Below are 25,691 nucleotides of genomic sequence, written 5' to 3' on the forward strand. Positions count from 1 at the left end.
AAAATGGCTTAAGGACAACAAAGTCAAGGTAATGGAGTGGCCATCAAAAAGCCCTGACCTCATACTTATAGAATATTTGTGGGCAGAACTGAAAAAGCATGTGCGAGCAAGAAGGCCTACAAACCTGACTCAGTTACACCAGCTTTGTCAGGAGGAATGGGACAAAATTCACCCAACATATTGTGGGAAGCTTGTGGAAGGCTACCTGAAACATTTGACCCAAGTTAAACAATTTAAAGGATATGCTACCAAATACTAATTGAGTGTATGTATAATTTTGACCCACTGGGAATGTGATGAAAGAAATAAAAGCTTAAATAAATCATTCTCTATATTATTATTCTGACACTTATTATTCTGACACCATGAAGTGGTGATCCTAACTGACCTAAGACAAGGATTTTTTTCTAGGATTAAATGTCAGGAATTTTTAAAAACTGAGTTTAAATGTATTTGACTAAGGTGTACATACAGTACTAGTCAAAAATTGGACACACCTACTCATTCAAGGGTTTTTCTACGGTTTTCTACATTGTAGATTAATAGTGAAGACAAAAAAAACTATAATATAACACATCATGTAGTAACCAAATCAAAATATATTATATATTTTAGATTCTTCAAAGTAGCCAGCCTTTGCKTTGATGACAGCTTCACACTCTTGGCATTCTCTCAACCAGCTTCATGAGGTAGTCATCTGGAATGKAATTCAATTAACAGGTGTGCCTTGTTAAAAMAWWWTTTTTTGAATTTATTTACTTCTTGATATGTTTGAGCCAATCAGTTGTGTTGTGACAAGGTAGGGGTGGTATACAGAAGATGGCCCTTGTTTGGTAAAAGACCAAGTCCATATTATGGCAAGAACAGCTCAAATAAGCAAAGAYAAACAACAGTCCATCATTACTTTAAGACATGGTAAGTCAATCTGYATCATTTCAAGAARTTTGATGTTTCTTCAAYTGCAGTCACAAAAACCATGAAGTGCTATGATGAAACTGGCTTTCATGAGGACTACCACAGGAAAGGAAGACCCAGAGTTACCTTTGCTGCAGAGGATAAGTTCACTTTTTTTGTTACTACATGATGCCATATGTGTTATTTCATAGTTTTGACGTATTCACAATTACTCTACAATGTAGAAAAGTCCAACTGAAGAAAAACCCTTGAATGAGTAGGTGTGTCTAAACGTTTGACTTGTAATCTCCAAACACACAACAATGTATATCTTCAGACTGCGCAAATGCTGCGCKAGCCGACGCTCGACAATTCTAATTTGAAATAACACCCAGCTTGCTGTCATTAATGTACATTTTCCTAACCTTCGTCAAAATCGGGAATCCTCAAGTCATCGTTGTCGTCTAGTTTTCTCAAGTACTGGTAGACAAGGTTTTCTTTCTCTTGTTGGTTCGTAGCGTTGTCCAGGGCGTTGTCCAACTGGCTCTGGATTGGAAATAAAGCAGAAAGGTTGCACTTGGACGCCATCTTTCCAACCACAATTTCATTGAGTAAAGCCAATGCTACATTCTGCACCAGTATTTTTCAACCGTGACAAAATTAGCAATATTTAGTATATGGAATTAATTCATTTAAAAATGGTGCTCTCATTAATATAGGATATCTTGGATACATATTTATTTTAAAAGTGCATTTATATAAAAAAAAAAATAACTATGTAATTGTTTGGAAACTGCTGTTGTAATTCCTAACAATAGACGAGGGTGTCGTCAATAGTTACCACAGCCACAAAGTCATAAACCCCACCTAATTTCTGTAATGTATCTTCAACAAATATATATATTTTAAACCTAACCTTGGCAGTGTGGTTAACGTTATGCWTAACCGTAAGCACAAGTTAAGAACAAAAATACGTAGGTTTTTTTCATAAATGTTTTGACTTTGTGGCTGTGGTAACTAGTGGAAAACCAGGGCGAGAGCATCYCCGTGATGTATCATGGGTAAATTGTGACTGACTGATGTACAAATAATATTTAGTAGTTATTCATGATGCACGGTGATGTATAGATCAGTCAGTCTTGAATCGCCTTTAGTCGGATACGTTTCATACATTTTTACGAAATAGCAAATGTTTAGCATTGCATTGGCTTTAGGTCTGGTTGCTAGAGTTTCTTGTTGACAGGTTATTATTTAGAAAAAAATGCTAACACAATTAGCTGTTTTCGGTTTTGATTTGGTGATTGGAGGGGATGCAACTTTTCCAAAACGGTYTGGAATGACATCATTTGACTTTTTGCAGGATGTTACAGAAAAYCGCGGTTAAACAGGCTATATTGTAGCAACAACGAGGTGTTTTAAAACAMTGTCATTTTTTTCTGCTGCTTCAAATGTCAAAGAAAGATTTGGAAGATGACATATGGGAATATAAGCCTCTCAAGAAGAAGAAGAAAAGAAAGGACAAAGACACACCTGAAACTTTTAATGGACCCATGACTAAGTACAGACAAGCCTCAAAAAGTTTAACCAAAGGAGACACTTCTGTCCAAGTCAGAGATGTGAAGCTCACCAAAGTAGCTCCAAATAAAGCCCTCGGTGTGAAGGCAAATGAGTCTATTCAAAATAAACTATCAACTCAAAATGTCGCCTTTCCACAGTCAACACAGGATAATGATAGTACACTTACTGCTGGAGAGAACGTGCACCAGGCATCTTCCACTGGAGGAAGTTACTGTCCGATCTGTCAGATGCCATTCTCTATATTGGTGGTGCAATCGCAAAGATGGCATGTCGCAGAATGTCTTGACACTCCTGGGGATGACCGCAAAGGTACAGTATTGTTGTTTCAGGTTGCGACGTGAGACGTTCCTCAATAAACTGGAACTGGATTTTTCTGAAATTCGACAGGCCTACATGAAAGGGCTTTATTTAGAGTTGGATGTTTGGTATATATTTGACATTTGTATGTAAAAGTATTGTTTAGAAAAAAAATKTTTAAKAGGAATATTTGTAACATTTTCCCCTTACCCGGCCTCCTTTAGTGCTGCGTTCTTAACCAGGTGGGAATTGACCAGTTGTGAAGCTTTTATTTATTTCATCACATTCCCAGTGGGTCAGAAGTTTACATACACTAAATTAGTATCTGGTAGCATTGTCTTTTAAATTGTTTAACTTGGGTCAAACGTTTCGTGTAGCCTTCCACAGGCTTCCCACAATAAGTTGGGTGAATTTTGGCCCATTCCTCCTGACAGAGCTTGTGTAACTGAGTCAGGTTCGTAGGCCTCCTTGCTCGCACATGCTTTTTCAGTTCTGCCCACAAATTGTCTATAGGGTTGAGGTCAGGGCTTTGTGATGGCCACAAAGGACTTTGTCCTTAAGCCATTTTTCCACAACATTGGAAGTATGCTTGGGTCATTGTCCATTTGGAAGACCCATTTGCGACCAAGCTTTAACTTCCTGACTGATGTCTTGAGATGATGCTTCAATATATCCACATAATTTTCCTACCTCATGATGCCATCTATTTTGTGAAGTGCACCAGTCCCTCCTGCAGCAAAGCACCCCCACAACATGATGCAGCCACCCCCGTGCTTCACGGTTGGGATGGTGTTCTTCGGCTTATTTACCTTTATTTATTTACCTTTATTTAGGCTTACAAGCCTCTCCCTTTTTCCTCCAAACATAACGATGGTCATTATGGCCAAACAGTTCTATTTTTGTTTCATCAGACCAGAGGACATTTCTCCAAAAAGTACAGTCTTTGTCCCCATGTACAGTTGCAAACCGTAGTCTGGCTTTTTTATGGCGGTTTTGGAGCAGTTGCTTCTTTCTTGCTGAGCGGACTTTCAGGTTATGTTGATATAGGATTTGTTTTTACTGTGGATACAGATACGTTTGTACCTGTTTCCTCCAGTATCTTCACAAGATGTGGTTGAAAAACGAGTTTTAATGACTCCAACCTTCAACTGTATATACAGTACCAGTCAAAAGTATATTTGAGATTCCTCAAAGTAGCCACCTTTTACCTTCATGACAGCTTTGCACACTCTTCTCAACCAACTTCATGATGAATGCTTTTCCAACAGTCTTGAAGGAGTTCCCACATATGCTGTGCACTTGTTGGCTGCTTTTCCTTCACTCGGTGGTCCAACTCATCCCAAACCATTTGAATTGGGTTGAGGTTGGGTGATTGTGAAGGCCAGGTCATCTGATGCAGCACTCCATCACTCTCCTTGGCCAAATAGCCCTTACACAGCCTGGAGGTGTGTTTTGGGTCATTGTCCTGTTTGAAAACAAATGATACTCCCACTAAGTGCAAACCAGAGGGGATGGCGTATCGCTGCAGAATGCAATGACCCTTTGAAGAATCTAAAATACATTTGGATTTAACACTTTTTTGCTTACATGATTACATGTAGTTTTGATGTCTTCACTGTTATTTTACGATGGAGAAAATAATGATAAACCCTTTTTGACTGGTACTGTATGTCTTCCATGGAGGTATTGGAATTCTATGGGAAGGTCTGCTCAATCCAAGATTACAAACAACTGATAACAGCACTACCCCAAAAATGGAGGAGGCAGATGGAAGAGGTTAGGAACTGGTCTGTTTGCCCAATATAAAATATCAAATTTGGCAGAGGAACAGAATAGCATAAATAGGAAAGAATACCAGTTTCATTTGAGGACCAGGATGTTGACAGCTGTGCCATACAGATTGCAAAATAACTGGGAAGAGATTTGTGATATACCGATTCCATGGCACAGGGTGTCTGAGTTGATATATAAAATGACGCAAGATTCAATATTTCGTGCTTTTCAGCTAAAATGATTGTACAGAATTCTTGCCACCAACAAAATGTTGAATATTTGGGGCATAAAATCATCGCAGCTCTGCAGATTTTGTTGTGAGGATACAGAATAGACCATTTGTTCTGATATTGCCCTCAGGTAGTCTGTTTCTGGTCTCCGGTTCAGGAATGGCTGAAAGAGCATAATATTAATCTAAAATTGACCCTAGAAATAGCATTGTTGGGAGATCTGGAGAGACCTGGTCAGTCAATTACTAATATTCTTAGTAGGGATGAACATATCGGTGTCGGCCCGATGTCTAGTTTAACGCCAATGTCAAAGCTACCGTGCATACCTATATAACGTAGGTACATGACGTAATAACGCCACGTAAAGTTTTGCGCTACACATGCAACACAACATTCCTAACCTAGCCCACACAATGTCTGCTGTGTGGATCGAGCAGTCAAGAAGTCGAGCAGTCATTTGAAAGAGTAAGACAATTTCAGCGAGACAACTCAAAGGCGAAATCCATTAAAGCCAAGATAATGGAATTCATTGCCCTTGACAATCAACCGTTCTCTGTCGTGGGTGATGTTGGCTTTCGCCTACGAGTCGTGCACCGGTACACACTTGCAAGTGCCCTATTTTTCAGATGTTGCCCTACTAGAGTTACACAGTAATAACGTCACTGCTATTAGCTTCGACATACATACCATGGAACGCCGTTTGGGACTTTGCTTGTCAAAAAAGATACAGTAGCACTGTCAAAGCTGTGCAAACACCGGCCACGAACGATGTGTTTACAATACTGCGTTGGTAATAAAGCATAATTTGTTCGARCGCAACTTCTGGGGTAGCTAGCTTTAGCACCAATACAACCAGCCTGAAAACAATGACCAGTAGAAACTGCAGTCATTTTCATTATTCTAGTTTTAGCTAGGTTGCCACTTGTTGTTCACCTATTGAAATTGAACTTCAGTTCATGAAAATAAATAGCTAGCCAGCTACTTAACCCTGTTGCCCAAAGCTAACGTTATAAGCAGCCAGTTAGCTTTATCTGGCTAGTGACGCTCGACCGGACTGCAGTATGTGTTGTGAAGCTAGCCACAATAAGGATTAGGCACAATAGTGTAAGTTGCGGTTTGCCTTCAAAATAAAAGTATGACATTGACAGTGAAGCAAATTAATACAAATAGTAGAATTATGTCATACTTTTATTTTGAAGGCTAACCGCAGAGTCCACTTGTGGCTAATCCTTATTGTGGGTAGCTTAACATAGATGGGTCCGACCACCAAATAAGAACTGTCTTATAAATTATGCTTGTTTTAGAAGATGACACCTAGCTATATAGTAACAGGTGTCGTTTTGCTATGTCTTTGGGGGAAGAACATTGTTTGCATCCATGAGCTAGCTAGATTGTTTTTTATGACCAGCACTGTAGGTGCGTGAGACAACTTTTCCAGCATCATAGCATACGTATCGATCAATCGTTGTGACGTATGAGTGATGGTGTAATAACTACGTAAAAAAAATGTATGAACGCGTTAAATTATTATGTGACGTGCAGTCATATTCAGGTGAATAACCTTGGTCAACAAGGTTATTTGACACGTTAAATACTGTTATTTGACGTGTATTTTTTTGACACGCAAAGACCCAAACGGCGTTCTGTAGAAATCCTGTTTGAAAATGACTGAACAACGAAACAGCAAGCAAGTAAGTGAAATAAATTGAGGTTTTGATTATGTTTTACTGGTAACGGGGACAGTAAATGCAAATAAAATAGCTTGTGTGTGTGTGATTTTTATTTAACTCGGCATGTCAGTTGAGAACAAATTCTTATTTAAAATTACGGCTACCCCGGCCCAACCCGTACGACGCTGGGCCAATTGTGCGCCGCCCTATGGGACTCCCAATCACGGCCGGATGTGATACAGCCTAGATTCGAACCAGGGACTGTAGTGACGCCTCTTGCACTGAGATGCAGTGCTTTAGACCTGTGTGTGTTTGTTAAATTCTTACGGCTGAGATCCCGTTAACAGGATCGACTTGACAACAGCCAGTGGAAGTGCAGGGCGCCAAATTCAAACAACAGAAATCTCATAATTAAAATTCCTCAAACATACAAGTATTTTACACCATTTTAAAGATAAACTTGTTGTTAATCCCACCACAGTGTCCGATTTCAAAAAGGCTTTACGACGAAAGCACACCATCTGATTATGTTAGGTCAGTACCTAGTCACAGAAAAACACAGCCATTTTTCCAGCCAAAGAGAGGAGTCACAAAAAGCAGAAATAGAGAAAATGAATCACTAACCTTTGATGATCTTCATCAGATGACACTCATAGGACTTCATGTTACACAATACATGTATGTTTTGTTTGATAAAGTTCATATTTATATCCAAAAATCTTAGTTTACATTGGCGTGTTATGTTCAGTAATGTTTTGCTTCCAAAACATCCGGTGATTTTGCAGAGAGCAACATACATTCATTATGCAGATAACATAATCAATCATGTCTAATATAGCAACAGGAGTAAGTATATTTCAAGTTATAACCCAACAATTCCAACTTCAATAAATTATTGTATTGAATTTCAGAAAGTTCCAAAAAAGCATGTCCTTTTTTTCCAGTTTCATGATGTCCCATGTCTATTTTATATTACATGCAAATGCCATTCTTAACCATAATCTCATATCCCTTGTAATTCCTAATCCTGCTCTGTCTTTGTGTTTTATGTCATGTGTGCAGAATGTCCCAATGGTATCCAGTGCTACTCCACCATTCTGAGCCACTACCAGAGATACAGCCACTCCCTGCTTGCCCACAGCCGAGCAACCAATGAGGCGCCCTGCCTCAGCTTGGAGTTGGTAACCAATGGCGGGGCCAATTTAAGCTTGGAAAGCTCACAGGACAGCCAAAGTTCTTCTCCTATTAACAGACACAGTGGAGCTACATCCCCCACAAAGCCAAATGCCCTTCTGCTGCTCCGGTCTCCTGCTCCAGAGGTAATCCGAAAAAAGAAAGGCTGGTCACCTTCTACCAAAGGCATGAAGTCTACCCTCCAAGACAATAAAACAAAAGTATTAACCCCCCATAAGGACAATAGTGGGGTTGAAGGCCTTGAGGGTGGTTTTGTCAAAGCAGAGCCCTCAGCTTCTAGTGATGATGAGATCTCCTATTCCCCCATGTCTGAGTTTCCCCAAGATATAGAAGTTAATGGGACACAACCAAAAAAAGCTCTATTTCCAAGCAGTATGTTAGAAGATGGGGAAAATAATGACTCAATGTTGTTGTTCAGTGATGGAGTCTCAAGTGATGAGTTATTTTCCAACCTTGTGGCTCATTCTGAAACGAATGAAGTTGTAGGTTCTCCAGTATTCAGCGACAGCCAGGTGGTATCGATTGGCTCATTAGTGCATAGCAATCACCTACCTAGCTTGTCAAGAGAAGAGCATACAGAGGATAACTGTAATGCCTTCAGTGCTAAGCCTCCACTCCAGTCTGCAAAAAGTATAGTATTAGAAAGCTTACGGGAGAGCCTGTTCAGCCCAAGCAGCAATTGCAGCCTACATTCCAAAAGCTTGGATCAGTGCCCCGCTCACACAAACACGGAGTTGAACATGTCATTACCTCAAGTGCCTCCATCTTCCCAAGCTTCCCCCACCCAACAATCTCAGGCAACCATGACAACTAGGAAGGGTAAGGGCAAGGCCTCTGGGCTCAAACAGACAGACATTGGGGTGTTTTTTGGGCTCAAGCCCCTGAAGGACAAAGGGAAGGAGCAAGAGGCTGGGAACGTTTTACCTGGGGTGAGTCTCCATCAGGGTCCTGTACTTGAAGAGCGCAAAGGGGACCATGGAGGACGTCAGAGGAAAGGCAGAAGTGCAAATGCCACGGAGACCCCTAAAGTTGGAGTGAGATCAGACGGTGGAAGTACACAGACTCCAAGTGAGGGAGGTAGGAAGAGGTGGAACAGGGGGAGAACCGATGGAGAGCAAAGGGAGTCCAAGCGATGCCCGTTTTATAAAAAGATTCCAGGTGAGTTGGTCGGTGACTAGTGTAAGTAGCATGCAGTGTGCCCTGTGGATGGCTAATTGGTAGAGGTCGACCGATTTTATGATTTTTCAACACTGATACCGATTATTGGAGGACCAAAAAAGCCGATGCCGATTTTTATATCCCTATTTGTAATAATGACAATTACAACAATACTGAATGAACAATGAACACTTTTATTTTAACTTAATATAATACATCAATAAAATACATTTTGTCTCAAATAAATGAAACATGTTCAATTTAGTTTAAATAATGCAAAAACAAAGTGTTGGAGAAAGTAAAAGTGCAATATGTGCCATGTAAAAAAGCTAACGTTTAAATTCCTTGCTCAGAACATGAGAACATATGAAAGCTGTTGGTTCCTTTTAACATGAGTCTTCAATATTCCCATGTAAGAAGTTTTAGGTTGTAGTTATTATAGGACTATTGCTCTATACCACTAGTATTTCATATACCTTTGACTATTGGATGTTCTAATAGGTACTTTAGTATTGCCAGCCTAATCTCGGGAGTTGATAGGCTTGAAGTCATAAACAGCGCAATGCTTGAAGCACAGCGAAGAGCTGCTGGCAAACGCAGTAAAGTGCTGTTTGAATGAATGCTTACGAGCCTGCAGCTGCCTACCACCGCTCAGTCAGACTGCTCTATCAAATCATAGACTTAATTATAATAACACACAGAAATACGAGCCTTAGGTCATTAATATGGTCAAATCCGGAAACTATCATCTCAAAAACAAAACATTTATTCTTTCATGTATTGTTTTGACAAGCAAAGACCCAAACGGCGTTCTGTAGAAATTAGAGGTCGACTGATTATGATTTTTCAGCGCCGATACCGATTATTGGAGGGCAAAAACCGATGCCGATTAATTTAAAAAAATCCAATATATATATATATATATATATATCATACACACACACTTTTGTAATAATGACAATTGCAACAATACTGAATGAACGATGAACACTTTTATTTTAACTTAATTTGTCACTTCAGAGCTGTGTGTGTGTATTTATATACACACACACACACACACACACACACAGCTCTGAAGTGACAATGATACTGAAGAGTCTGCTTAGGAGACAAATACTCTCAACTGTTTGAATAAAAATAGAGTTTAAGTTACCTGTGATGAATGTTGAAAACAAAAACTGTCATTTCTATATGCAGGAAATCCTATTTTAATAATGGGCATGGTAAGAATTGACGACCAAAGTGCGAGTCATAATTCCCATGACACCTTCTAGCAAAATCTGAAAAGCGGTTCCTTCATTTATTCCATAGGATATTTTTAGATTCACTTAAAATAAGGTCTGTGTTTCGTGTAGGCTTACACCACCTTGCCAATTTTATAACTCTGTAGATATCCATAGGACAATGTAACTCTGATCACCATTGGCTAAATATAAGCGAAGATCATTTTTTTTGTAGAGTGATTTATGAAAATATGTTGACAAACGTTACCTTATCCTAGTGAGATTTACACGGGTATCAAAACGCCGAGGCGGTTTAAGCCTGCACGAAACACAGACCTTATTTGAAGTAGATCAAGACATTCTCTATGGAAGACATGAACGGTAAAATAACGAAGGAACCCCTTTCAAGTTCAGCCGCAAGTTATTACAGGAATTATAACGCGTCGACTATTTCTCTCTAAACCATATACCTTTGACTAATCCGGAAACTATCACCTCGAAAACAAAACGTTTATTCCGTTCCGTATTTTATCTAACGGGTGGCATCCATAAGCCTAAATATTGCTGTTACATTGCACAACCTTCAATGTTATGTCATAATTACGTAAAATTCTGGCAAATTAGTTCGCAACGAGCCAGGCTGCCCAAACTGTTGCGTATACCCTGACTCTTCGTGCAATGAACGCAAGAGAAGTGACACAATTTCCCTAGTTTAATATTGCCTGCTAACATGAATTTCACATATTGTATTGATTTTAAGGCATTGATATTTATGGTTAGATACATTCGTGCAACGATTGTACTTTTTTRGCAAATGTGCTTTTGTTAATTCATCTCCAGTTTGACGAAGTTGGCTGTCTTTGTTAGGAAGAAATAGTCTTCACACAGTTCGCAACGAGCCAGGCGGCCCAAACTGCTGCATATACCCTGACTCTGTTGCACAGAACGCAAGAGAAGTGACACAATTTCCCTAGTAAAAATAAATTCATGTTAGCAGGCAATATTAACTAAATATGCAGGTTTAAAAAATATATACTTGTGTATTGATTTTAAGAAAGGCACTGATGTTTATGGTTAGGTACACATTGGTGCAACGACAGTGCTTTTTTCGCGAATGCGCTTGTTAAATCACCCGTTTGGCGACGTAGGCTGTGATTCAATGATAAATTAACAGCCACCGCATCGATTTTATGCAACGCAGGACGAGCTAGATAAACTAGTAATATCATCAACCATGTGTAGTTAACTAGTGATTATGTTAAGATGGATTGTTTTTTATAAGATATGTTTAATGCTAGCTAGCACCTTACCTTGGCTTCTTGCTGCACTCGCATAACAGGTAGTCAGCCTGCCACGCAGTCTCCTCGTGGAGTGCAATGTAATCGGCCATGATCGGTGTCCAAAAATGCCGATTACCGATTGTTATGAGAACTTGAAATCGCCCCTAATTAAATCGGCCATTCCGATTTAATCGGTCGACCTCTACTAATTGGTAGCAGGAACAACCTCCTGAAATCACTTAACACACTGCTAACAATGTGCAGTCGGAGACTGGCGTAGGCTATTCACAGGAAAGTATTATTAAACGGACTTATGGGGGACTTTTTGAAGATAGCCACCCCTAGCGCCTTTCCATGAAACGTATTGTATTATACCTTAGTCTCCGACTGTAGATAGCTTAGAATACTGCTAGCAATATCAAGATGTTCCTGCTAACCCTATGCTACAGTGCAAAAGGTTTAGGCCTACCTGGCTTTAGCGTTTAAGGCAAAATACATTTTTAAAAAAGTGCAAATTCCAGTCAGCTCCAGGAGAGCTAAATCAAGAGCACCTAGTGGAAATCTGCACATATAAAACTCATTTTATTCTGCAACATGTTTTTCTCAAGTATGTCTGGAAGTGACTAGCGTCCTTCTCATGGCCTTATTGTCTAAAGCTGTGTTGTAATACTCACACTAACCGTACTATTTGTGATGTAAATTGAGTATATAGTATGGATATAGTTAGTATGCCAAAGTTCACGAATGTCGTACTAAATTTGCCAATATACAAAGTATACAACCAGTGGACACTATTTCCGTGCTTTTAGGGCCCATAATGCAATTCTTAAAAAAATGGGCGTTGCTTCACAACATTTTCAGATTTGAAGAAAATGGCGGAAAATATGCAGACAAAGTCCGAGAGCGGATACAAATTCATTGCTTTAACTAATTATGACTAAAGTTAAGAAAATGTTGAGCAATGTAATAAAGTAATGCCGTTTGAAATAAGTTGTTGGCTGACAATTTGTTACATTAGAGCAGTATGTAACGTTAGTTGGCTACTAATACATCGAACTTGCCAGGCAGTATATTAACTAACTATAACTACCCAATGTTTATTGACTTGATCATTCTTAGCTAAGTGGTATAGTCGTTGTGCGTTCAATGGACATTGTTAATTCTGGCTATCTACTCTGATTTCAGAGCACTCTCGTCGGAACGGGTGTTGAGCGTTCGTAAATGCATCAGTTATTCTGTGCTTTGGCACACTCGGTGCGTTCCTAAATTCACTCTGGCTATCTACTCCGATTTCAGAGCACACTCGTCTGAGTTTGCCTAAGCGAAGAATAACTGATGAATTTACTGAACGCTTAACACCCGTTGAATATGGCCGTGTCAGTAAACTTCGGCAAAAAAGTGTAATTAAAATGTTGCCAACAGCAGTTCATCACCAACGCTCTGGATAACATGAAAACAGCCTAACCAGCTCTACTAGGGTGAGTAAAATGGTCAGAGTAAGGTGTTCTAGCCAACGTTAGCCAGTTAGCTTGGGTACTTGACTCCCGTTGAATGCTCGGTTCAACCCTACACCTCAGCCAGAGCGTCCATTGTGCGCTCTCAACGCTCTGAATTTACAAATGAACAATCTGACAACACTCTGGATTTACGAACGCCCAGAGCGTACTCTGGCACTCCAGATTGAATGAATTTACGAACACACCCGGAATTGTAAAATGTCTAGTAAGTCATTTGTTATGCTAACAAGCTAGCCAGAGGTTGCATAGCAACAACATCAACTTCCGGTAGACAGGTGAAGCGCTAGTACGCTCAACTGAAACGATGCCGTTTGTTTATAGTATACTAAAATTAACTAATAGTATGTAGTATACATTGTTAGTATGGGTATTCAAACACAGCTTTATTTTTTTCTCTCTTTTTGCACAGGCACTAAGTTAGCTGTGGATGCTTTTCAGTATGGGCTGGTTGAGGGCATCACCACTTACTTCCTCACACACTTCCATTCAGACCACTATGGAGGCCTGAAGAAGAGCTCTACATTCCATATCTACTGTAACAGCGTAAGGGCACTTCCCAACTAAAACAGATGGAACATGTGGGTTAATGCATGCTGTCAATCAATTATATATTTTTTTATAATTTTGATTGCGTCAGGAATCCCAATAGAGAGTTGGGGCCAAGCAGAAACGGCAAGGGTGGCTTGTCTCTCCAGTACCTTGCCGTTCACCTTCCCATCCCTGGGCCAGACTCAATCATAAGACTGACTGAAGAGATAAGTCTTCAGTCTTAACTTAACCACTCTCAAATTCATAGACAGAGCTATGGATGCAAGGACTGACCATCCATGATACCAAAATTATAGTTTTAACCATGTTTGGAGGCTATATAGTATTTGTTTACATTTACTTTGTTTACAAACATTGGAGTAAAACAAGCTTATATTATAGGTTCTGATGGGGTACAACAGTTGAACTAAGCTCATGAGACATTTAGAAGTTATATTCGTCAAGAATCAATGGGTATATATCATAAATGTATYAGTTAAAAAATGGATGTAGGAACTGCAGATTGCCCCTTTAAAGGGCAGCTGAACTCACTGATTTCACCTTAGTTTTTGACCTCATTAAGTAAAACTTGATTTGGGTCTTAGGCAGTGGTGGAAGAAGTACCCAAATGTCCTACTTCAGTAAAAGTAAAGATACCTTCATAGAAAGTGACCCAAGTAAAAGTGAAAGTCACCCAGAACAATACTACTTGAGTAAAAGTCTAAAAGTATTTGGGTTTTAAATATTCTTAAGTATAAAATGTAAATGTAATTGCTAAAATATACTTAAGTATCAAAAGTAAAATTATAAATCTTATCAAATTCCTTATATTAAGCAAACCAGATGGCACCATTTTTATTATTTTTTTTATTATTGACTCAAGACATTTCAGCTTTCATTTGTGATAAATTTGGAAAAACATAATTCCACTTTGACAATATGAGGTATTGTGTGTAGGCCGGTGACAAAACAATCCCAATTTAATTTATTTAAAATTCCGGCTGTAACACAACAAAATGTGGAAAAAGTCGAGGGGTATGAATACTTTCTGAAGGCACTGTATATGTGGTCCGGCACTGCAGCCCATTTATTGACCGCTCACAGCTGTGCGRCTCCCCAGATCACAGGTAACCTGGTGAAGAGTAAGCTGAGGGTGGCTGAGCAGTACGTCCACATCCTGCCCATGAACACCCAGGTCACTGTGGATGGGTTGAAGGTCACACTGCTTGACGCCAACCAGTGAGTATGAAGAAATCAAAGGGCTTTAAATAGACTGTGAATTGTTGACCCATCTTGCCTCTTCTTCCCTATATTAGTATGAAAAATGTCATATGGTGAGAATTCCACTCAGGCTATCGGAGTYTGCGGTGAAACAATTACCATACAGAACCTATCCATTCCTTTCACATCTACTGGTCTTCTTAGGGGGTCGGATTCTATTTGGCATTCAGAAACGGTCTTGAGTTGTGATATGTTACCTGGTCCTCTCCTCTCTGCCAACAGCTGTCCAGGAGCTGCCATGCTGCTGCTGTTCCTGCCCGATGGCCAGACTGTGCTTCACACGGGAGACTTTAGAGCTGACCCTTCTATGGAGGCCTACCACGAGCTGCTGAGCTGCCGAGTCCAGACACTCTACCTAGACACCACGTTAGTTTTTTAAGCTAGGGTTAGGCTAAGGGTAGAGCCATGGTGTGGACATGAAACTATGTGTAGGGTTTGAGTTAGGGTTGAGCCAGGCTGTTGACATAAAGCCACTGTTAGGGTTATGGCTAGGGTCAGGCTTGAGTCGGGGTGTGGTCATGAAGATAGGGTTAGGGTTGAGCTGGGCTGTGAACATGAAGCTAGGGTTACGGCTCAATTTAACCACTGCTGTTAAACACCTCTCAAACCATGTCTCCTCTTTCACTCTCTAGCTACTGCAGTCCTGAATACACCTTCCCCACGCAGCAGGAGGTCATAAACCTTGCGGCCAACACAGCCTTCATGTGTGTGACCCTCAACCCTCGCACTTTGGTGGTGTGTGGCTCCTATTCAGTGGGCAAAGAGAAAGTATTCTTGGGTGAGTGCTGATTTTGAGTGTTTGATCACCTTAAAGTAACTTTATTGAGCTACACCAGTGGTCACCYAKCTTTTCTGAGTCAAGATTACTTRCGCAGTCAAAAAGGAAGCCGGTATCTACCGCTAAGATTTTTTTATTTTACACGAACCTAATAAAAACCATTCTGTTGGAATTAGGTTTGTGCAGTAGGCCTATTTATCACAGCATATTGGCTATAGGCCTGCCAATATTGTTCTTCTCAGACAATATTATATTTCAAAAGTCAAGCTTTTGTTAACAAAACACATGYGTTGGTGTAGCACTTACGAGGCACAGCTGAGCATAAATTGCAAATAATTCTCTTTTTTACTTTACTGGACTGATGGTCATGGTGCTTTAAAGACAACTGGGAACTCGAGAAAAAAAACGAGTCAGTGATCTTCAGGTTGGAAAGTTGGAGCTCTAGAAAGATGCCAGTTTTCGACTTGSAATTCAGAGTTGGATGACAGTTCAAAAAGATTTTCCCCAGTCGGATCTCGTTTCTAAGGAAGTCTCAAGGTTTTGCTCGCCTGAGGTAGAGTATCTCATGATAAGCTGTAGACCACACTATTTACCAAGATAATTTTCATCTACATTCTTCGTAGCTGTCTATTTACCACCACAAACTGATGCTGGCACTAAGACCGCACTCAATGAGTTGTATACGGCCATAAGCAAACAGGAAAACYCTCATTCAGAGGTGGCGCTCCAGGTGGCCGCGGACTTTAACGCAGGTAAACTTAAACCCGTTTTACCTKATTTCTGCATGTTAAATGTGCAACCAGAGGGAGAAAAAATTACTCTAGACCACCTTCACTCCACACACAGAGACGCGTACYAAGCTCTCCCTCACCCTCAATCTGACCATAATTCTATCCTCCTGATTCCTACTTACTAAAGCAGGAAGCACCAGTGACTAGATCAATAAAAAAGTGGTCAGATGAAGCAGATGCTAAACTACAGCACTGTTTTGCTAGAACAGACTGGAATATGTTCCTGATTCCTACGATGTCATTGAGGAGTACACCACATCAGTCACTGCCTTCATCAATAAGTGCATCGATGAAGTCGTCCCCACAGTGACCGTACGTACATACCCCAACCAGAAGCCATGGATTACAGGCAACATCCGCACTGAGCTAAAGGGTAGAGCTGCCGCTTAAAGAGCGGGACTAACCTGGAAGCTTATAAGAAATCTCGCTATGCCCTGCGAAGGACCAAGCAGGCAAAGCATCAATACAGGACTAAGATTGAATCGTACTACACCGGCTACGAAGCTCGTCGGATGTGGCAGTGCTTGCAAATTATTACAGACTACAAAGGGAAGCACAGCCTCGAGCTGCCCAGTGACACGAGCCTACRAGACMAACTAAATTACTTGTATGCTCGCTTCGAGGCAAGTAACACTGAAACATGCATGAGAGCATCAGCTGTTCCAGATGACTGTGTGAACACGTTCTCCGTAGCCGATGTTAGACCTTTAAACAGGTCAACATCCACGAGGCCGCAGGGCCAGACGAATTACCAGGACGTGTCCTCRGAGCTTGCCCTGACCAACGAAGTGTCTTCACTGTAATTTTCTGTAATAGCAAAATGTTTCAAGCAGACCACCATAGTCCCTGTGCCCAAGAACACTAAGGTAATCTGCCTAAATGACTACCGACCCATAGCACTCACGTCTGTAGCCGTGAAGTCCTTTGAAAGGCTGGTCATGGCTCACATCAACACCATTATACCAGAAACCCTAGACCCACTCCAATTTGCATACCGCCCAAACAGATCCACAGATGATGCAATCTCTTTTGCACTCCACACTGCCCTTTCCCACCTGGACAAAAGGAACACCTATGTGAGAATGCAGTTCAGCGTTCAACACCATAGTGCCCTCAAAGCTCATCAKTAAGRTAAGGACCCTGGGACTAAACACCTCCCTCTGCAACTGGATCCTGGATATCCTGACAGGCCACCCCCAGGTGGTAAGGGTAGGTAACACATCCGCCACGCTGATCCTCAACACGAGGGCCCCTCAGGGGTGCGTGCTCAGTCCCCTCCTGTACTCCCTAGCCAGGCACGACTCCAACACCATCATCAAGTTTTCAGATGACACAACAGTGAGACAGCCTATAGGGAGGAGGTCAGAGACCTGGTCGTGGGTGCCAGGACAACAACCTCTCCCTCAACGGGATCAAGACTAAGGAGATGATTGTGGACTACAGGAAAAGGAGGACCAAGCACGAACCCCATTCTCATTGACTGGCTGTAGTGGAGCAGGTTGAGAGCTTTGTGTTCCTTGGTGTCAACATCGCCAACAAACTAGCATTGTCCAAACACACTAAGACAGTCYTGAAGAGGGCYCGACAAAACCTATTCCCCCTCAGGAGATTGAAAAGATTCGGCATGGGTCCTCAGATCCTCAAAAGGTTCTACAGTTGCACCATCGAGCGCATCCTGACTGGTTGCATCACTGCCTGGTATGGAAACTGCTTGGCCTCCAACCGTAAGGCACTACAGAGGGTAGTGCGTACGGACCAGTACATCACTGGGGCCAAGCTTCCTGCCATCCAGGACCTCTATGAGGAAGGCCCTAAAAATTGTTCTCTGTGCTACTGCAGGGCAAGCGGAGCGCCAAGTTTCTACCCCCAAGCCATGACTRRTGAACAGCTAATCAAAGGGCTACCCAGACCCCTCTTTTACGCTGCTGCTACTCTCTGGTTATCTATGCATATTCACAWTAACTCTACCTACATGTACATATTACCTCAACTAACCGGTGCCCCCCACATTGACTCTGTACCGGTACCCCCTGTATATAGCCTCGCTATTGTTATTTTACTTAAGCTGTTTAATTATTCTAATTTTTTTATTCTATTTTTATTTAATACTACTTTTTCTTAACTTAAAGCATTGTTAAGGGTTTAAGTAAGCATTTCACTGTAAGGTTGAAATGAACACACTGAATTACCTGTTGTAATCGGCCCATGTGACAAATAAAATTTGATCTGAAATACAGTACGTAGCTAAGCAAGTTATTTTTCCTGCTAGCTAACTCTAGTTTATCTACTGAAACCCATATTGTGTATTGCTGGCTCACATACTACTGTGTTACAGTGGGGGAAATCAAATAGATAAGTTAGCAAACAGAAATTAGCTACATAGGTAGCTAGCTAAACAACTACCGTTAGCCATATCATGACTAAAAATATAAGTTTTACAATCAGATATCTTTTGTATCTCGATTGTAAAACCATCTTTTCTCTTTTTAGTCGTAGATACGACTAGCTACCAAACAGCAAMCTACAAAGTTAGGTTTACCAGCAAACGTTAGCACATGCCTGAAGTTGGCCAGCTAGTTAGCCTGGCACCTGCTAACTTGTTATGCTCCACTCCTTGCATTTATAACTTGTTAGCAAACGTTTAACATCAGCATTTCTTTCTATTAGGCTAGATATTGTTGTAAATGTAAAGCCTGTGCACATGTATGCATGTTCAACTAATCTACCATAATGTTGATGTTATGCTGGCACGGTTCAACTGTTGTTCAAACTGTACAATAGAGTATAATTGTTTTTGCCTTACAGGCAATACTGTGTAGAGCCTGGGCTTCTTCCTGGAGTGGATTCTAGATACATAATTCCTGCGTGTGTCATTATAGCAGAACTGTATCCTSTGAACTGTATCCCTCTCGAGCGATTAGATATTATGCTGCATTTCAAACAGATYACTCATGAGGAGCTGCATGGCAGTTTGATCATGACAACACTCCTCCCACGGCTTTACAAGTATTCCCTGAATGTTTCTTTGGTATGGCAATTTCATAATTATCACCTCTCCCATCTGCTGATCACCATTTCTCTTAGCTATAGATTGTTACACCAGATAATGTGATTTAACCAAAGATTTTTGGTATCCATTACTGGGAGTTACAGTATAGGTACTGTTTGGTGTGGCACAGATAATTTGTTTTAGGGCATTGGGAGCTGCTTTTTGAGAGAAAAGATCAGTCAACAAAGTGAATGGGCTAGGAGGCTAAAGAAGGTGTTAAAAGTCTAAGGAAGGCAGTTCTAACACAGTATGACTTGTTGTGTATGGGAGATTGAGTAGAAATGGCACCTCAATCCCTCTCATACACAACAATACATTCACTATCTAAGCACAACCCTGCACAACCAAAACCCCTCATCTCAAAGTACTGTCTGTAAACCTTCCCCATCCCATTGACTTTGACAAATCATTCGTCAATATTAGCCCTTTGCAGGAGAATTTTGTAGACATGTATTGTGTTTTGAGAATCTGCAGAGGGAATGAGGTGGTTGTGTCATTACTGTTGTAGTCTTGCTTTTATACCTTTGTGTCCCTTGCTGGTTTCTGCCCCACAATCTTGTTGTGCTCCATAACTGCAAGTTGTGTCCGCTCCCTCATGCTTTTGTACCCAAAATGCCCCTGCTTTGGGGGTTTTCAGTGGGGCACTGTGGAATGACTCCAGATCACCTGAGTTTTACAAAAAGAAAAGGTAAAAAGAGGGGTAGATTAAATTGATTACATAGTCTGGAAGGTACGCTGTGGTCCTCAGGCTACCTCTAACCACCCCATAACACAAACATAAACCATACAAACACTACCCAATTCATGTTTATACCATGCTTAWTGTAAATAGAGCTATCTTAGCTGTCAGCTTGTAAATATGTTGGCCAACTTACCTTCACCTTGTGCAGAGCTAGTGGTTCGAAGTGCATGATGGTGGAATCAGATTCTGTACCACCTACAACAAAATACACACAATTTAACCACCTCACTAATTGTATTGATCTCTATTAGACTGGCTAGCTAAGCATACCTAACATGGACATTTCAATATTTCCAGCTTGCTGACAGCTAGCTAGCATCACTAAATTGGTAGCAAGATTGCAAGCTAGCTGAGACTGGCTGAAAACCAACTAACCAACCATATTTTTTTAACTTAAATAAATAAAAGGTTAACTTTATTTACCATAGACGATTTATACACACTCATCATTGCTACCAACACACACAAGCTATAATCGACAATTCGATTTTTAGTCAGTGTTTTCCAGACAACTGTGGAATAGATGGCTACCAAATTGAGATACTTTTTATTTMGTAACGTTAGCTAACATCAGTCAAAGATAGAACGAACAAACATGGTTAATCCGCTGAAGGTAGCTACCATTCTAGCAGTGACTACCATGGCAGAAGTGAAATTGATTGACAGTGTGTATACCAAAAGATAGCTATATGATTTAGCTAGTTCAATACAGCACTGTAACGTTTGGTTACTGCATCATTCTTGATAGCCGCAAGCCACTGTCGGGGTGAATCTCTGGTAGTTAGAATGGTGAAAGATAACGCATTTTCGCACTTGTTTGTAATTAGCACAGCCAGGCACAGAACACCACACGGGCATGATGAAAAACAAAAGTTTTCAAAAAAATCTTGCKGAGCGAAACTCTAAAATTACTGTGTGTTGGTTGGTCGAGGTAAACAACGCCATTCTAGTTTTTGTGGGCGGTATCAGGATTTGCTATGAATGCTGAACTTTGTAGTTCACTATGAGCACACCAGTCGAACTTCCCAATTCTACCAGTGAAATGGAAATGTGACTATATGCCGTGGCAGAGACAAAGTGYAATTCCCCTTTAAACTCATAAAAACAGCAGCTCTTTGCTGTATTTTTTGACAGTCTCTCTCTGGTCATGGTTTTAAAAGTTATGAAATCTCACATAGGCTAGTATCAAGCTGTTGAGGCCGGGTTGGTGGAACCTATAGGCACAGTGATTTGACGTATTCGATTGGCCAGCGCTGTAGGCGCACTCGATTTTGCAACAGATGTCCCAGTCCGCTGGGTTGGCTGAGTTTGTCTTTTCTGACAAATTAAATGGTTAAAAATGGGAACACTTTGCCTACCCCGGTGCGCTGCGCAGGGCTTCTGAATCAAGTGCATGTACCGTCAACAGCGCAATTCTGATATTAAAAAAAAAAAAAAAAAACTTTCCATAGCTTTATCGTTGACTTTTCTACAGAAATGTTTGGTGAACGACTAGGAATGCCTTAAAGATCTACCAGTCGATCGCGATCAAACAGTTGGTGTCCACCGAGCTACAATCAATTTGAGACACTTTGGGATGATTTGGACATAAACTGCGAACAATGCTAAAATCTGACATGCATTGGATGGTTGACAAAAATGCTTTGCTTAAGAGTTTAAGAGAGAGTGTGGCCATTGACCATTTTAAAAAGCCACTTCCAGGATTTTAATCTTGGGTAGCCAACTGAACTACTAGAAGTAGAATCCAACAATACTCATCATGAATCGGTGACAAAAAATTGGCTATACTCTCTGTGTATATATGACTCTGGCTTAACTGTCTTACTATGTCCTGTCCATAGCTCTGGCAGAGGTACTGGGCTCCAAAGTTTGCCTGTCCCGGGACAAGTTCAACACTATGTGCTGTCTGGAGTCGGAGCGCATCCGCCAGCTCATCACCACCGACTGGAAGGCCGCACAGGTCCATGTGCTACCCATGATGCAGCTGAACTTCAAGGTGTGTCCTGTAGTGATTTTTACAGTTCCTATACAGTACCAATGAAAAGTTCTGACACACCTACTCATTCAATTCGGGGCGACAGGTATCCTAGTGGTTAGAGCGTTGGGCCAGTAACTGAAAGATTGCTAGATGGAATCCCGAGCTGACAAGTTAAAAATCTGTTCTGCCCCTGAACAAGGCAGTTAACCCACCGTTCCTAGYCCGTCATCGTAAATAAAAATMTGTTCTTAACTGACTTGCCTAGTTAAAAAAGGTWAAATAAAAAAATTTAGWAAGTAAAAATTCAAGGGTTTTTCTTTATTTTTACGACATTGTAGAATAATAGTAAAGACATCAACTATGAAATAACACATATGGAATCATGTAGTAACCAAAAAAGCATTTAACAACTCAAAATATGTGTTATATGGTTCTTCAAAGTAGCCACCCTTTGCCTTGACGGAAGCTTTGCACACTCTTGGCATTCTCTCAACCAGCTTCACCTGGAATGCTTTTCCAACAGTCTTGAAGGAATTACCACATATGCTGAGCACTTGTTGGCAGCTTTTCCTTTACTCTGCGGTTCAACTCATCCCAAACCATCTCAATTGGGTTGAGGTCTGATTGTGGAGTCCAGGTCATCTGATGCAACACTCCATCACTCTCCTTCTTGGTCAAATAGCCCCTACACAGCCTGGAAGTGTGATGGGTCATTGTCCTGTTGAAAAACAATTGATAGTCCCAATAAGCGCAAACCAGATGGAATGGRGTATCGCTGCAGAATGCTGTTGTAGCCATGCTGGTTAAGTGTGCCTTGAATATTAAATAAATCACAGACGGTGTGGGGAGGCTTTGCTGGTGACACTATCACACCACCTCCATGCTTCACGGTGGGAACCACGCATGCGGAGATCATCCATTCACCTACTCTGCGTCTCACAAAGACACGTCYGTTGYAACCAAAAWTCTCAAATTTGGACTCCAGACCAAAGGACAGATTTCCACCGGTCTAATGTCCATTGCTCGTGTTTCTTGACCCTAGAWAGTCTCTTATTTGTGTCCTTTAGTAGTGGTTTCTTTTGCAGCAATTCAACCATGAAAGCCTGATTTCACGCAGTCTCCTCTGAACAGTTGATGTGTCTCTGAAGCATCTATTTGGGCTGCAATTTCTGAGGCTGGTAACTAATGAACTTATCCTCTGCAGCAGAGTTAACTCTGGGTCTTCCTTTCCTGTGGCGGTCCTCATGAGAGCCAGTTTCATCATAGCGCTTGATGGTTTGTGCGACTGCACTTGAAGAAAGTTTCAAAGTTTTTTTCCGTTTTGACTGACCTTCATGTCTTAAAGTAATGATGGACTGTCATTTCTCTTTGCTTATTTAAGCTGTTCTTCCCATAATATGGACTTGGTCTTTTACCAATAGGGATATCTTCTGTATACCATCCCTACCTTGTCACAACACAACTGATTGGKTCAAACATATCAAGAAGGAAAGAACTTCCACAAATTAACTTTTAACAAAGCACACCTGTTAATTGAAATGCATTCCAGGTGACTACCTCATGAAGCTGGTTGAGAGAATGTCGAGAGTGCAAAGTTGTCATCAAGGCAAATGGTGGCTACTTTGAAGGATCTCAAATGTAATATATATATATACTTTTTTGATTACTACATGGTTCCATATGTGTGGTTTTATAGTGTCTTCACTATTATTCTACAATGTAAAAATAAAGAAAAACCCTTGGATGAGTAGGGTGTCCAAACCTTTGACTGGTACTGTATGTCAAAAGTGCTTAAAGGTAGAGTTAGTAAGACAACATTCTCCTACAAAGCAGGGCAGCAACCTCACAGAAATGCAACAAAATTCAAACTGCCACAGTTGTCTCTTCCCAATGTTGACATATTTCAAGGGAGGGCATACATTGTAAAAATACAATAGTGGAAGTCTTGACAGATTTGAATTGTGTTGTTTGTAATCAGGTAATCTCCCTGTTGTTTATATTGCTGAGTCTACCTTAAACAACAACCACTTTTGTGCTGTCCATATTGCAAAAGAACATGATACGGTTAAAAACTAAATAAATAGAATAAACTTGCTACACAAGGCAAGCTTTGCGTATTTTTTTTACATTCAGAAAAATATAAATATTACTCTTATTCTGGATCTGGCATAACACAAGTCAGATCTATTACCAAACACTTTCCACAGAAGTGCTCATTCAAAACTGTTATAAATAAAAATCCCTGTACTGCACAAGGGCATATAATTGAAATACCCTGGACAACGTAAAATAAATCCATCTTTTCCATCTAAAAATGCAATCCAAAATAGAATTTGAGAAGCTTTTGAAAATGTTTATTTTCTTTTGAGATTCCTCCACATTTTCATACAATAAMGAGATCCAAGAATGACGCTTGCTGGCTTCATCTGCTCTGTTTGTTTCTGGCATTTCTAACATTAGTTTGCAAGTGACAGTCACTTCCTCTCCAGCTCCCATTGCAACGGGTTATTCGGGTAGGCGGGATTAGCATAAAGACACACTTTACCCAGAAGGCCAGCCCAAGGCGGCTCAGGGCTCAACCCCCTTGTTTTCGTTCAAAGTGAAAACACTACACAAGAAGTGGGGCGGCATAGGGTCGCCCACAACCTGCAGATTTCTGCTTTAAGTCTACAAAGAGAATATAGAAGCAATTCAAATGAATTATATTTTACAACTTGTACAGCAGCAAATACATTTTGAATGTGTCAATCTAAAGCAGTAAAACATGATTCCTGCTTTAACACTTTCGTTGCGCTTTTGGTGTTTCTGTGCATTTGATAGTGTGTGTGGGTAGGCAACCACAGAGTGCCAGACCCTGGAATGCCAAAAACACTTGTTTTTTTTTTGTAGACTATGTAGCTTTAGACCACTTGGGAGACCAAGTTCATGTAATACAGCCAATAACTGATATTGATGAATTGGCAAGGTAAGTAAAGTGTTGTTGTTAGTATTATTATACAGTGCCTTGCAAAAGTATTCATCCCCCTTGGCGTTTTTCCTATTTTGTTGTATTACAACCTGTAATTTTAAATTGATTTTTATTTGGATTTCATGTAATGGATATACACAAAATAGTCCAAATTGGTGAAGTGTAATGAAAGTAAATTACTTGTTTCAAAAACTTCTCGAAAAAATAAAATCAGAAAAGTGCATATGTATTCACCTCCTTTGCTATGAAGTCCCTAAATAAGATCTGGTGCAACCAATTACCTTCAGAAGTCACATAGTTAGATTTAAAGTCCACCTGTGTGCAGTGTCACATGATCACAGTATATATACACACCTGTTCTAAAAGGCCCTAGAGTCTGAAACACCACAAAGCAAGGGGCACCATGAAGACCAAAGAGCTCTTCAAACAGGTCAGGGACAAAGTTGGCCTGAWTGCCAAGCGTCACATCTGGAGGAACCTGGCACAATCCCTACAGTGAAGCATGGTGGTGGCAGCATCATGCAAAACGTTGTGGAGAAGTACAGATCAGGGTTGGGTTCTAAAAAATATCCAAAACTTTGAACATCCCACGGAGCACCATTAAATCCATTATTAAAATGTTTTAAAGAATATGGCACCACAACAAACCTGCCAAGAGAGGGACGCCCACCAAAACTCACGGACCAGGCAAGGAAGGCATTAATCAGAGAGGCAACAAAGAGACCAAAGATAACCCTGAAGGAGCTGCAAAGCTCCACAGCG

General features: G+C 40.7%; 2 protein-coding genes across 4 annotated transcripts in view; one reads left to right on the top strand and one right to left on the bottom strand.

Annotated features, from left to right (window-relative positions):
• Positions 1-20,176, bottom strand: part of nhlrc2 (NHL repeat containing 2) — a 64,840-nt gene extending 44,664 nt beyond the window's left edge. Inside the window, exons 1-3 of one of the 2 annotated variants that reach the window (XM_024005059.2) lie at positions 20,117-20,176; positions 19,764-19,907; positions 1,320-1,440 (exon numbers count right to left, since the gene is read on the bottom strand). In XM_024005059.2, the coding sequence (XP_023860827.1) occupies positions 1,320-1,440; positions 19,764-19,838 (196 nt within the window). In that variant the 5' untranslated portion in view covers positions 19,839-19,907; positions 20,117-20,176. Of the gene's footprint in view, positions 1-1,319; positions 1,572-19,763; positions 19,908-20,116 lie in introns of those variants that run through there. The other variant, XM_024005061.2, reaches the window with a different exon arrangement.
• dclre1a (DNA cross-link repair 1A (PSO2 homolog, S. cerevisiae)) overlaps positions 819-25,691 on the top strand; it is a 31,795-nt gene continuing 6,922 nt past the window's right edge. Inside the window, exons 1-7 of one of the 2 annotated variants that reach the window (XM_070448143.1) lie at positions 819-915; positions 7,505-8,794; positions 13,224-13,357; positions 14,463-14,581; positions 14,846-14,989; positions 15,256-15,401; positions 21,825-21,979. In XM_070448143.1, the coding sequence (XP_070304244.1) occupies positions 855-915; positions 7,505-8,794; positions 13,224-13,357; positions 14,463-14,581; positions 14,846-14,989; positions 15,256-15,401; positions 21,825-21,979 (2,049 nt within the window). In that variant the 5' untranslated portion in view covers positions 819-854. Of the gene's footprint in view, positions 916-1,698; positions 2,782-7,504; positions 8,795-13,223; positions 13,358-14,462; positions 14,582-14,845; positions 14,990-15,255; positions 15,402-21,824; positions 21,980-25,691 lie in introns of those variants that run through there. The other variant, XM_024005058.2, reaches the window with a different exon arrangement.

The sequence above is a fragment of the Salvelinus sp. IW2-2015 genome, linkage group LG17, assembly GCF_002910315.2.
Source record: "Salvelinus sp. IW2-2015 linkage group LG17, ASM291031v2, whole genome shotgun sequence".
NCBI classification, from domain to species: Eukaryota; Metazoa; Chordata; class Actinopteri; order Salmoniformes; family Salmonidae; genus Salvelinus; species Salvelinus sp. IW2-2015.